The sequence below is a fragment of the Lampetra fluviatilis genome, chromosome 1 (genome assembly GCF_964198595.1).
Source record: "Lampetra fluviatilis chromosome 1, kcLamFluv1.1, whole genome shotgun sequence".
NCBI classification, from domain to species: domain Eukaryota; kingdom Metazoa; phylum Chordata; class Hyperoartia; order Petromyzontiformes; family Petromyzontidae; genus Lampetra; species Lampetra fluviatilis.
Window position 1 is genome coordinate 3,809,026 of NC_136275.1, and position 13,559 is coordinate 3,822,584.

Consider the following 13,559-nt stretch of genomic DNA (forward strand, 5'->3'; position numbering starts at 1 on the left):
TTATCTATTCAAGCAACCTTCACCAATTGACACAGACCAGCGTAGTTAAGGATAGTCAAATAACCCCCATGTCCCGCATGATGTAGGGAGGCCCTTATCTATCAACCGGTTGACAAACGGGCTTTACCTGGACAGATTCATTCCAACCTTGCGCATGGCAATATATTCAGGGCTTCAGGTGAGAGTTAGTGCGTATTTGCTATTCTTCCTCCGTTGACGGAGCGCAGACCAGTGGTTTATTATATGGTCCGTAATTTGGGTTTCAGGGGCTCAATCGCACTGTGGCTTGTATTTAATTTTCCAATTATGAAGGAGGTGTGCGCATTGACCTATTGTTCTGATGCAATTGACGGCACACACGTTAGTCATTACACTCATGGTTCACTCTAAATCGCATCCGCACAAACCATGGCAGATGCGAAGACCTGATACACAAATGGAACATTTTAAACTCTCCTGTAGTGTGCGACTGGTCATCCAGAATAGAGGCCGTACAACCATGTAACGACGCAATGCCCGATCCACAAATACAAAGGAGACATCACAGCGATCGATACACTCCGCTGCTCCCGATGCGGTTATCTGGCTTGACCACCTGAATGTGAAATTGTAGTTGTTGCTCTGCATCTACGTCAGCCATACGAAAGAAGAAAATTACGCTGCAATACACAACAGTCCATGGTGTAGGAGGGGGGCTTGAGGGGCCCTGCGTAAAATCATTACACGTAGAAAGACTAAACTTTTCTTTGACGACTGCTTCAGAAATGGCACGGGGTAAATATGCAAACAGATAAAAAATACACTTGGGTACGAAAATTCCCTTAAATGTTAAGATTTGAAATAATGGATTATTACAAGATGTCAATGTATGTAGAGCAATAAAAACTATATATTGATCGACAAATCGTTGCATCCGCCAAGCGAATTCATAATTGGCGAACTCACTGGTGCTTGCACCTCTGACAGCCCAAGAGTCTGACCTGTGTGAAGAGCTGGTCTCCCAGGAGCTGGTGGAAGGATTGCTGTTGGTGCATCAAAATCTGGCGCTGCTGGTCTTGCAGCAGGGCGAGCCCAGAGATGCTGCATACATACGAGAGAGTCAAAGACATGCACCGGCGGAGATAAACACGCACGCGGACGCAATTCTGCAGCAGCAAGCCACACAAAAGCGTGTCAATATTTGCCAGAGGATGCAAATGAAAGTCGGCGGCAAACAACTCTGGAAGATTAAGCACACAGTAAAAGTGGCCCAATTAATGACGTGTTTTTCAGAGGCCATTCCCACTTCAAACCACCTGGTCAGACCACTGTGGTCAGCTGTTATATAAATGAATGTTTCTCTTCATCTGGGTTTCATCCTTTAAAAATCTCTCTGTCTGGCTGCATTGCACAATGGGCCAAGGGCCTGAGAGTCATATATCAGATGAATATGAAAAGGTGACGATAATTAGAATACACATTTTTGTTATTAAAAAATGAGAGCTTGGATCATAAAATAAAACCCGGATTTCATTAGATGTGGCCGAGAGGAAGGGGGGTCCGTAAGCGCCCTCATTCGGCACTGCTGAGATTCTGGGTTTGAATCCACGCACCCGCCTGCGATTACATCAGGTTCTCAAGTGTAACTAGTTGATGGTCTCAGCCTGTTTAACAATGAGTGTAAAAGAGGAAAAACATTAAAGTGGGTTTGGGATTTTAATTTGATGAAAACGTTTTCTTCTTAGAAATTCTAAATTTCAACATTATATTCTCAGAAGCAGAATTGGTGGGAAAGTGCTGCCCTCGACTCAGTGGACGGAGAGGTCACTTGATGGGCTTTCAGAGGTGGCTCTGTGAATTTACCTTGAGCGCAGCGCATTTTTAAACTCGCAGTGTTTGAAGCAACTGCTCTGTGAGAAACCCCAATAGATTCTAACTTCGTGATGATGCAGAGCAAAATTAGGTTAAAATTGTAGACAAAAGCCAGACAAGTCAAAATAAACAACAACAACAAGTGAGCGGGCGCATGTGGACGTTGGCAGCGCGCGGGTGGGTTCATCTCCACACCTGTTGCCGAGGCTGCTGGGCATCGAGAGGCCCAGCGTGGGGTGGTTGGGGCTCGAGTTTTGCCCCATGGGCGCTGCCGCTGGCGTCTGCACGACGCTGTTGAGTGCCCCCACGAGCCCGTTGATTGAGATCTGGCTGCCGGGGAGGCCGCTTAACATCCTGCCGGCGCCGCCTTGCATCGCGCCGACACCAGCTGCCACCTGCTGCTGCACACCCGTCAGTCCGGCGCCCTGATGCTGCTGCTGCTGCACGCTCATCGACGGCATCCCAACGGTGTTATGCTGCTGCAAGCTGAGCGACTGCTGCATCCCCAGGCCCTGTTGTTGCTGCTGCTGCTGCTGCTGTGGCGACTGCTGCACAACCAGACTTGGTATGGAGTTGCTGCTGCCAGGGCCCTGAGGGTGCACGAGCATTCCCGTGGGCATGCACGCCGCCCCTTGAGCTGGCGTCAGGGTGGGCATGGCTGCTCCTTTCTGCTGCTGTTGCTGCATGCCGAGCATGCCGGAGGCGACAGGCAGTGAGTGCTGCTGCTGCTGCTGATGCAGGACGCTGGCCACTCCGGCCGGGGTGAGGGAGGCGCCCGGGAGGAGAGGGGAGCTGCTTGGTACGGACAGAGGGGTGCCCGAGCCCGACTCCTGTTGACCACGGGGGGGCCATAAGCAAACGAATCTGAGCGGCTCATCTCACTGCCACATTCACAACATTGCGATTAAGTCTGCGGCTGGATTTGAACTTTAAAACGAGACTTGAGGAGTTGTAAAACTGTCCTAACTACCAGCAAACGGCACAGCCAACACACGTGGCTGCAGCGATCCATTTAAGAGTGAGGCCTTCACCACAGTAGCTTAGTTTGTTTAAGAAAAAACATACCCTCAGACATAACTACAGTACACTGTAACATACAAATACCTTTGATAAGCACGGTTGGCTACATACGATGCGAAAGAAGTTCAACAGGTACATACCACAAAGTACTTTAATTTTTTTTATATGTACACGAATACACACATACCCAACACACTAATATTTGTACTACATATACTGCAGAGCTTATTTGTGTGTGTAATACACATACACACGTGTTTTTTTATGTATATATTTATTTAAATCACGGCTAAGCCCCCGAATTTTCAGCTGGCCGGACCAGGGCTCCCCCACCGAATCGGTTGAGCGGTGAGGAATAGTGATACAGAAGAACGAGGGGGGGGGTGAGGGGGGGGGGGGGTGAGGGGGGGAGGGAGACGACTCACAGCGGCAGACATGGTGAGCGACCCGTCCATGTGAAACCCGGCACCACCCGGCGGAGTCTTCCTGCTGCACTGCTGATCTGTGGCAATAAACACAAGGCCCCGGGGGGGCGGGTTTGACAAGAAGCATTATAATCCCAAAGTGAAAAGAAACAACAACAAATCCGAGTCGTTAGGAAATCCACCACGGGACATTGTTTTGTGTGCTTGTAAAAGTTGACGGCTGTTTTTCCCAGAGTGACCACCCCTGGGCGGCAACACCCTGCGGTTCAACGTGACCATCTTGTAAGCACTTTTTATTGATTCTCTCTCCGGTTCGTTTTCATTGCTCTATCAGCCTAAATGTAACATTGCCACATCACTTGCAAATAACGATTGATTCGTGAGTGCAAGAATTTGTTTAAATTAGGCATCGTTTCACATCAGATCGGTGGGAGGTGGTGAAAGTAAGAGGGGAGTGTGCGATGTTGGCGAGGGAGCAGTGGCTGTGCTGCAATTACAAAAGTGTAACTATGCGTGAGATTTATGGATAAACACGTAATGCGAGAAAGACACTGTTGATCTAAATAGAATGATAATATAATACTGCACGAATGCCAGCTCTCATGCTGTCCTGTCAATTAGGACCGTAATGATTCAGTCCCCCATGACTGATTTAATTGTCAAAATTTGAGCTCGTGATCCCATTGGGGTATTGATAATAACTTTATCGAGTTCGCACGTGTTCTATCGTGGTCAGTATCACTTCTTCCATTACTTGGACGACCTCCCTTTCCCTCCACCACAAACTCAGTTCTGACTTCTGACTTGCACTTCTGTATGGAACTCAGAGGCCAAGTCTGCTCAGCGGTCACAACTGGTAAGGATAAGTAGTCTTGTGGTATTTCTTTATATTTTGGTAGATTTATCTTATTTACATGATACACAATTAACACTGTCCAAATGCATCCCTTGTGTGTGCTTGCCCCATATGATACCAATATTTGCTGACGCCTACAGATACATTATCTCTATTTACAGCCAGGTAACCAGGTAAGAACGCACTGACAGCACAGGTTTGTTTTTCACGGGTAATTTACATTTGTTAAGTAATTGCGATGCCCAACTAATATATTCAACACTGCACCCATATGGGGCCTCCAGTTTTACTCGAGTTCCGTCCTCCAGTTGTGACGATCAATGAAGTGGTGCTACAACCTGCATGGTGTGTGCCACACTGCCTCGCTTTCGCCACACCGATTAGTGCTCACCGGTACCCGCCAGTGCCAGTCTGTGTCTGTTAATGCCTTTTAATTCCTGCTTATGTCCGCCCATGCCCCTTAGTGCTTACCAGTGTCTGCCAGCACCCGCTAGTCCCTGCCAGTACTTGCCCGCGACCACCAATGCCCGCCCATGCCTACCAATGCCGGCCAGCGCCCACCCACGTCTAGCAGCACCGTACCAGCGTGCCCCAGCGGCAGAGCGAGCTGGCTGCTGAGCAGCATGAGGCGTTCACGTCGTGCCGTCAGCATGCGGATCTGCTCCTCGAGACGACGGTTCTCCGTCTGCAGCCGATGCAGGCCCCGCAAGTAGCCTATGACTGCACGCGCAGTCGGACAGGATGGGTGGGGAGTTTGGTACTGAACGTGGGTCGCCGTGTGCGTCACCGTGAGTGTGTTATGTGGGTCAGAGTGACCGTAATATGTGGGTCACTTAGCGGAGGGGAGATGTTAACTACCTCGCCTGGTATACAGGAGGTCGTGGGTTCGATCCCGACCTTGACACCTATATATTTGGAGTTTTTATGTTCTCCCCTTGGTCGTGTGGATTTTTATCCGGGTCCTCCGGTTTTCCCCTCCGCATTTAGAAACATGCGTTTAGAGTATTTGGCTGCTATAAATTTCCACATAAGCCACTTCATTGGGCTATCATTTGTGGCCAGGTCGCTTCTGAAAAATAGCTATATAGCTCAGTGGGCCTTACTTGGTAAAATAAAAAATAGGTTTCGTTTAAAATAGTTTTAGTTTAGTGAATGACGGCAATCTGGAACGCACCATCAGGCGGAGCGGCTTGCTCAATCAGGAAGTGCTGCCCCTCGTTCAGCTGCCGCTCCAAGAGCTGCTCGATGCTGGTGGGTGTTGGTTGCTGGGCAGCCTCCAGCCCGGCAGGGCCAGGGCCCATGCCCATGCCTGCCTGGCCCAGGTCAAAGCGGCCCATCCCGGGCCCCAGGTGGCCCGGCTCGTAGCGCACGGACAGGCCAGGCTGCGGGACATCATAGCGCCCGGAGGGAGCGCTCGGAGCGGCGTCGAAGCGCACTTGCATGTCGGACGTCTGCAGACTGCACGCACCGGGCATGGTGTCGCACGTTAATAGGCAATAACGCGTGGGCGCACACCAAGCTAAACAATTTTTTTTTATTTGACCAAGGCCCACTGATCTGTGTAGCTCTTTTTCACACTGCAATCGGTGCAATTCGTCAAAAGTCAAGGGGGAGCTCTGGGGGCAGCCCTCATTCCCGTTGAGAACTCACACCACCCATGGCTGGGCCAGCTTCTGCATGGGATGATCACAGCGTTGACGTTCCACAAAGTTGTGATTTACTCCTCTACTATGAGCAACTTTGGCAACTGCTACAAAGTGACAGTTGTTTTCTGGCCAATGAAGACAGACTTTTTGAAAACTGTATTTGATGAACGCTAATAGGTCGACAGAGAACACAACCTTGGATTGTCATGTGATCTCTGTTCTGATTTAAAGGTTGTCATCCCAGTTGTCAACGAGGGGGTGGATCCAATATTTGGAGATAACTCGTTTTTTTACCACGAAGAATGGTGGTGGCAACCAGCAACAGAGAGAAATTCTGGCACCAACTTGTTTTAAAAATTGCCCCGACTTGATAATCGCCTCAACTCACGATTGTGCATGGCAGACACACGCCAGCCGGAAGGTGTTCTCGTGTGGATACTCACAAAGATGGGGCGCTGTTGTGCGACGCGATGCTCTTTTTATGTAGCCTCGAGTCAGAGTTGTCCACTGCCTTGTCTACAAACGCACGTGGCACCATCACGCAAACCTCAGCGAGATGCAACTGCTAGCGCAAAAATTTGACAAAAAATGTCGGTGTCTGCAGCGTGTACACGCACTGTTAATCGTAAACTTAGCAATCTATGTAAAAATCTTATTGCAAAAGTGTGAATGATGATGTAAAATGAATACTGCACGTATATAATGATTGTGTACATCTTCAAATGTTCAGAAAATGACGACAGTAGTGATAAAACTTATTGCGATGAAGACGATGACGATGATGGTAACGATGATATGAAGACGACAGTGGTGACGGCGCAAGTAGTTTTGCCGATGGCTGCGCTGGCGACACCGACTGCGTTTCAGGAGCCGACTCGCACCGTCCAGGGAGCTTGTTTCGGCGGCGGGCGTAATGGCGGGCAGGGCGGCCACGCTGGTGGCCGTACTGAGGGGACTCCCGTACAGATGAGCCGGTGCCAGACCATGGGGAGACCGCAGACACCCTCCACTCTGCGCACACGTGCACACACAAACACGCAAATAACCTTGCATAACACCTACATAGGCTGTTAGTGAACACCTATGAAGACTGGCATGGCGCACAAGTGTGCGGCGTGGTTAGTACTACGCCTGGCTGCCTCCCTCTCTTCAGCGCTGACCTATACACACCGTGCCATGTACTCATTCAAAGCCGAGTCGACCGAGGGGAGACCAAGGTCCGGTTGAGATATCGCTTGCCACCGGGGTGAGCATCAGTGGCAAGTTGCCAAATTAATCAGCCTCTCTCGTGTTCGAATAGAACACGATCATGCAAGTTGCCCGCTGCTCACTTGAGCAGCTCAATGGGCTGGGTTGTACCATTCGGGAGTCGAGGAACGGCATCGTCTTCAATAAGAGGAGGCGGTGAGGGGGTGGGGCACACAAGATTCAGGCGCAGACGTACGGGGGAGGGAGGTAGGGATGTAGGGAGGGAGGGAGGTAGGGAGGTCAACCGCACCTGTGTGGAGAGCGTTGGTGGGAAAGCGGGCGAGGAAAACTGCAATGGGGGCAGCGTGGGCAGGTGCGGCTGGGCCAGCGCCGACGGAAACAGAGGAGAGGGACCCCCCGAGCTCTGCAGGGACGGTGGCGCGTCCCCACTCAGGAAACCACCTGAACGCGCCCACAAGTGCACAGCACGCACACATCGCACGCTCTGCTTGGGAATATGCACCACATGCATCACCAGCACCATACGGACCACAATGACCGTACACACCGCACGCAGAGAATTCACCACACACAAGCACCGCATACGAAGACAAAGATCCCCTGTATAGCCTTTACAGACTGTTGGGGCAAGTGCTGTTAGCAAGCACCTATGAAGGCCGGCACACGGCACAAGAGGGGGTGGGATGGCCAACACCACGCCCGGCCTCCGTCTCGCTAGTAGCGATGCTTACACACCGCACCGGGTACTCATTTGAGGCCAAGTCGACCTAGGGGAGGCCCAGAACCGGTTCAGATAAACGTCACTCGTGTTGGCCGTGAGTGGGAATCGAACTTTGGTTGCCGGGTTCGTAGCGCATCGTGCTGACCGCTACACGCCCGCTCCACGTGCACAACACACACTGCCACATAAACCAAAATACACCATCACGCATCTCTTGAATGATAAAGATGACAACGACAAGGAAGATAACGTTGATGACGATGGCGACGATGGTGACACGGCGTACCCGAGGCGGGCAGGCCAGGCGGAGGCGGGCTGTGCGAACACGAGCCGGGCGGGGAGGCGCTCGCTGCCCTCATGCTGTGGAAGCTGCCGTTGCGCTGCGACGACGGCGACTTGGCGCTCGAACCGCAAGCGCTGCTCGTCGACGACGCCACCGAGGACGCCGACGAAGAGTTGGAGGAGCTCGATAGGCGCGAGGACGTGGGCAAGGCGTCGGGCCGCCCTGCGCCGCCAGCCCTTCCTCCCCCGCCACCGCCGCCACCTCCTACTCCGCCACCTGTCGCCAGCCCGTCCAGCGCGGGGGGCCCCGCCGCACCTCCGCCAACGGCGCCGCCTCCGGGGCACGTCGCGGCACCGGCGATCGACGAGGCGGCGGCGGCGGGTGGCGGCGCCCCCCCGGGCCCACCGACCGACGCGGCTGCGGCCCTGGCGAGGCCCACCGAAGGCTTGGCCTTCTTGCTCGCCTTGCGCTTGTTCTCCCAGCCGGGGCCCGACTCGTCTTTTCCGGACGAGCAGGGGTGCGAACGCTTCCCAGCCACGGTGCTGAAGCCACTCATGACGTACTCCTCGTAGGCCTTCTCGTATAGTTTGGGGGGCGACGAGTGCTCGTAGGCCTTCTCGTAGAGCCTCGGTGGCGATGCGGTGGGGGCCGGCGCGCACAACGACGGGGGCGGCGGAGGCGGTGGAGGCGGAGCGGCCGAGCCGCCGAGCGCGGCCTTGCTCGGGGCCGCCGTGGGGTCCTGGCAGGCCCCATCCATGGCCTTGGGGCCATCGCGAGTGGCGCCGGAGCCCTGGCCGGATCCTTTGAGGCCGCTCGCCGGCGCGTAACCGTCCTTGTGCGTGTTGAGGTCCACGTAGCCCAGCAGCTCCTGGGCTGACTGCACGAGGCTTACCGACTTAACGGCGCCACTGCCACCTGTGGCGTGCACGTACGATTGTGAGACGTTGCGTCGTAGTCAAGTGGGAAGGGAAGGGGCCATGTGTGGAAACTAAAGTATCAATGGTCGCGTGCAGGGACTCAACTACCAAGGCCACCAATTTCAATGTTTAACTTATGAACATTTTATACCGAAATTTTACTAATTTAAGTCAAACATGTTATTATTCAATACTAGTACAGAAAATGTAAGAATGGATTTTAATGTATTTAATGTATCAAACGATGAATCTTTACATGCCCTATTACTATTGTTACCACAACACATTTTCAAATCAGCATTTTGTCATTATGCACACCGCACGCGTTTTGGCGTGTGGCCCTGGACGATAATGAAATGGCAACTTTTACAAAAAAACTCCCCACACTCACCTTTCTTTCCCTTCTGCCCCGAGCCATGGGGCAGTTTCTTCTTCTTGCCGTCCTGACATTTGCCCTCGGAGCCCTCACTGCCGGTGCCAGAGTGCACCGGCACCTCCTTGAAGTTGGCATGGGTGAATCGAGAAGTCGGGTCGTCTAGGCGCTTGAGCGACGCGTTCAGGAAGGCGCCACTCGGGCTGGTGTACGTCTGTACCACGCGGCATCCGACGGACATCGCCTGCTCTTAATTTATGTAAAGACTAGCTTTACTCGCGTCACTACACATGCCTAAGGCCGACCATCACCACTTGCCACTCTTGATAAGCACCGGACATTCACTACTCGCCACTCACCAGACACGCACCACGCTTGGTGATAACGGACCGACACCGAGGAGCATCAAATAAACTCATTTACATTTTCCACTTCACGTAGGCAGCTGCCAAATTAACCCCGATTGGTCAGTGGTGGAAAATGGGAGACCGGACGGTAGTATTTTAATCGAGAGATATTTGTTACATCACTCCAGAGAGCGAAAGTATAACCAGAGAGCCAAATGCAGCACAAGGATGAGAAATAATAGGTTTTACCCTTTCTGGCAATAAAATAGGTGCGTTAAGATGTTCAACCTTCAAATAGACGCCTATTGCAAGGAATCAAGTCTGCATTAACCACACATGCGTGTGGTAAGCATGCAAACAACATGCTTTCATGTTTGCCACAAGTACGTATGTTTAATGCAGACTTGATTCCTTGCAAAAGTTATCTATTTGGTGTTTGAACATATTAACACCTGTTTTATTGCCAAACATGGCAAAAACCTATTGTTATTTTTCATACTTTGATACTGGCAAAAGAATGTCCCATAGGATGAGAAATACACCAATTATCCAGAGAAAGATCGCCCCCCCCCCTTGCCAAAGAACCAAGTTTGATTTTTAAGAGGGTCGCACCCAGGAGAAAAAAATGTTTGATGAAGAGAATAGTTCCGGTGAGAACTACCTGCTCGGCATGTACCGCCTCTTCCATCTGCGTGTCGCAAAGCAATGGATAACGAGCGAATATCAGAGAAGTACGTATTTGGTCACTCCAATTAATCCCCCATCTTTCACGACGATCACACGACGACATGGTCACCGTGGTGAGACACCACCATTAGGCACTACGAATGCGAGTCATTTTACGCGATAACATTTACCTCGCCTATTACGTTCTAATTTTTTTCCCCACCAAAAAAAACACAGAAGCCCTCTCCCGAAGTAAATTACCAAAAAACATGTCAATTATATCTAATTAATTTGTCTTGGAAAGTAAACAAGAATAAACGGACTACACCTTGTCAAGCGTGCACGGGAACAAAACCGCCTTTGGTGTTTAATGCCACCCAAACCCTCCCGAAAATGGCACAGCAAAAGGGACCTCTGGGAAAAATAAGACAATTAAGGACATCGATGGCATGACTTCTGACCTTCTCAGTGGTGACGGTGAGGGAAGGCAGTAGGGGGCTCGGCTCCCCCACTCGTTTATGCCTCTTTTGCTTTTCCTTCTCTCGATTCTTCTGCAAACACGGAACGGGTAATGAGCCGGGCTGGGATCCGGATTGACCCAACGTGCCTCCCTGTGTTTTTGCACAGTGCGCACATCACCACTTGTCAGTCGTGTCACATCAAGCGCTTTACCACAACTTGCACATTTTTCCCGAACAATTCGCACGAAGACTCAATGCCACACCCACAAACGGAATTCCATAAAACCCGTTTGGGCACGTCAGGACAACCGGGACAAACCTCACACAAAAATGTGATGTTCTCTGCAGGTGTCCGACAAAAGCCACTGGAACTCTAAGCCACTGGGAGACAGTGTCTGGCAGTACTACGTACGGTGCGAAAGAAGTTCAACATTCACACACACACACAGCTTTGCAGCCGGTGTGCCGCGGTATTTTTGGAATTATAGGAAGGGAAAGAACCTCAAACACCCAAAAGCCCACCTCCCGCCTTCCTGTCTCCATTGGTCGTGGCAAAGCAGACAGCCATCAGTCCCTACCCCCCGCCTTCATAACTCCCTCCAAACAGATACGAAGGCATACACAGAAACTAAGACACATGCAGAGACACACAGAGACCAAGCAGACTGTTGTATTGAAGGATACATACATGTATTCACAGGAACGTATCAGTACAGAGACTGGTACAGCAGTACAGATTGCATCCCTGTAGTACTGACACTGATCTAGCAGTATTCACTGGGATGTATTAATACTGACGGAGGATCATTATCCTAAATCAGTGTTCTACACCAACTTTCAGAGGGGGGCCACTTTCGCCGATAAGACATCGTCAGTATGAGGGCCACCACATATTTGAAACCATTGGGTGTGACAGCACGATGGGGGGTGTTTTCACATTTATGTATTGTCGGGGGCTGCTCGTCAAAGGCCGCATTAAAGGCCACCAGTGGCCCGCAGGCCTTGCAATGAAGAACACTGGCCTCAATAGACTCCAACTTTACTAACTAACCCAATACCCATCAGTCCTGACAGATACTCAGTAGCACTGAGACTCATGAGTAATGATAAAAAAAACCAATGCGACTGAGACTCATTGGTACCCAATGAATCCCAGGAGCACTGAGACTCATTTGCACTGACTGGGAACCCAGCAGCACTGACCGAGCCTCATTAGGACTGAGCGCATCCCGTTTGCACGGACATGGACACAGCGTGTGCAGCGGCACAAACGAACCTTCTTGTCGCGCTCGTGTTTTTCCTGAGAGTGCGACGCAGCCTCGCCGAGCCCGGCATCAAACGCACTCCGTCCGGCCGGGCGCCCCTTCTGTTGGACAACACCGTGAGCGTTACAGTGGCAGCAGCGACAATCACAACATCGCCGCTAATATCAAGCCTGCACCAGCAGTGCCAACTACCTACGTAAGCATCAATGTCCTGATACTATAAAACTAAACTATTTTGTATTTTACCAGGTAAGGTCCACTGAGCTATGTAGCTTTCAGAAGCGACCTGGCCACAAATGATAAATAAACGCTGCGACTTATCACGTGGAAATTTATAGCAGCCAAATACAGTAGACTCGATTATCCGCTTGCGGCGTATCCGATTTGTTTTAGCAAGCAACTGCAATTAAGAGTGAGATAGGAACGTCACAAACTCCACGACACGTGCCATTTACCATCTTGCTGTAGTGGTACTTGCAGTAGCCACAGTACTTGACATTGTCGGCCCCCACTCCCTCCTCCTCGCACAGCAGGCCGGCCATCTGCGCGCTGTGAAGGCACACACTGGCATCACTATGTGCAGCAGGCATCGCACTGAACTATAATCACAATTTTTTTTTATTTACCAGGTAATGCCCACGGAGCTATACAGCTCTTTTTCAGAAGCGACCTGGCCACACAAATGATAGATCGAAGAAGTGGCCTATCGCCACGTGGAAATGTATAGCAGTAGCCAAATACTCTGAACGCGTGATGTTGATTCTAAATGTGGAGGGAAAAACCGGAAAACCCGAAGAAAAAGCCACGCGACCACGGGGAGAGAGACACGCAAACTGCAAATATACAGCAGGCATCAGGGTCAAGATCGAACCTACAACCTCCTGCATACCAGGCGAGGTAGTTAACATCTCGCCACCGTGCCGCACCACATGTATAGGTGCGCGGCCACACTGAAGCAAGCACATATGTACTCCCCTTCAGATACCGACACCTGGGCATGTTATGGCCATCGCTGCTGGCAACTGACCCTGGTAATAGTTGCTGCAGTTTTCCAACGTAAAGGAAATGCAGTTTCCCAAATCTGAATGTCATCGGTTCTTCCCCCCTGATGGGCTATTGGAAAGGCAATTTCCAACCAGATCACAGAGGTCACATGACAACCCCCAGAGTTGTGTGTATGCTCTCAACCAATAATTGTTATTAAAATACACCTAAATAAACTGTCCTCGTTGGCCAGAAAAAAACTCCGTCACTCTATACCATCATACAATTAAAACAGGTCCGTTAGCGTACACATGTGGGAGAGTACCACCGTATAAACTCTGGGTGGGAAATTCCGTATAAGACTTTCAAATACCTTCGTGGGCCGCACATAAACACACACTTGAGAAACACTTCTGTTAACGCAAGATGCCCTTGTAGCGAACGAAATGACCGAATGCATTAACATTAAAAGTACAACATTGTCCTTTCATGCCAACTCAGTGAGGCCAAATCCGTTGCAACGACGGATTTCGTT

The 13,559-nt window shown here is 51.0% G+C and overlaps 1 protein-coding gene across 3 annotated transcripts in view; it reads right to left on the reverse strand.

The window, feature by feature from the left end:
* The window catches only part of MLLT6 (MLLT6, PHD finger containing), a 28,078-nt gene that overhangs the window by 6,081 nt on the left and 8,438 nt on the right, over nt 1-13,559 (reverse strand). For 2 of the 3 annotated variants that reach the window (XM_078883500.1, XM_078883646.1), the window contains 13 exons: nt 12,496-12,589; nt 12,052-12,141; nt 10,776-10,925; nt 9,320-9,515; nt 8,015-8,926; nt 7,297-7,448; nt 6,680-6,809; nt 6,242-6,314; nt 5,327-5,610; nt 4,735-4,872; nt 3,297-3,373; nt 2,047-2,681; nt 981-1,080 (listed from right to left, as the gene is read on the reverse strand). In XM_078883500.1, the coding sequence (XP_078739626.1) occupies nt 981-1,080; nt 2,047-2,681; nt 3,297-3,373; nt 4,735-4,872; nt 5,327-5,610; nt 6,242-6,314; nt 6,680-6,809; nt 7,297-7,448; nt 8,015-8,926; nt 9,320-9,515; nt 10,776-10,925; nt 12,052-12,141; nt 12,496-12,589 (3,031 nt within the window). The remainder of the gene's footprint in view (nt 1-980; nt 1,081-2,046; nt 2,682-3,296; nt 3,374-4,734; nt 4,873-5,326; nt 5,611-6,241; nt 6,315-6,679; nt 6,810-7,296; nt 7,449-8,014; nt 8,927-9,319; nt 9,516-10,775; nt 10,926-12,051; nt 12,142-12,495; nt 12,590-13,559) is intronic. The other variant, XM_078883571.1, reaches the window with a different exon arrangement.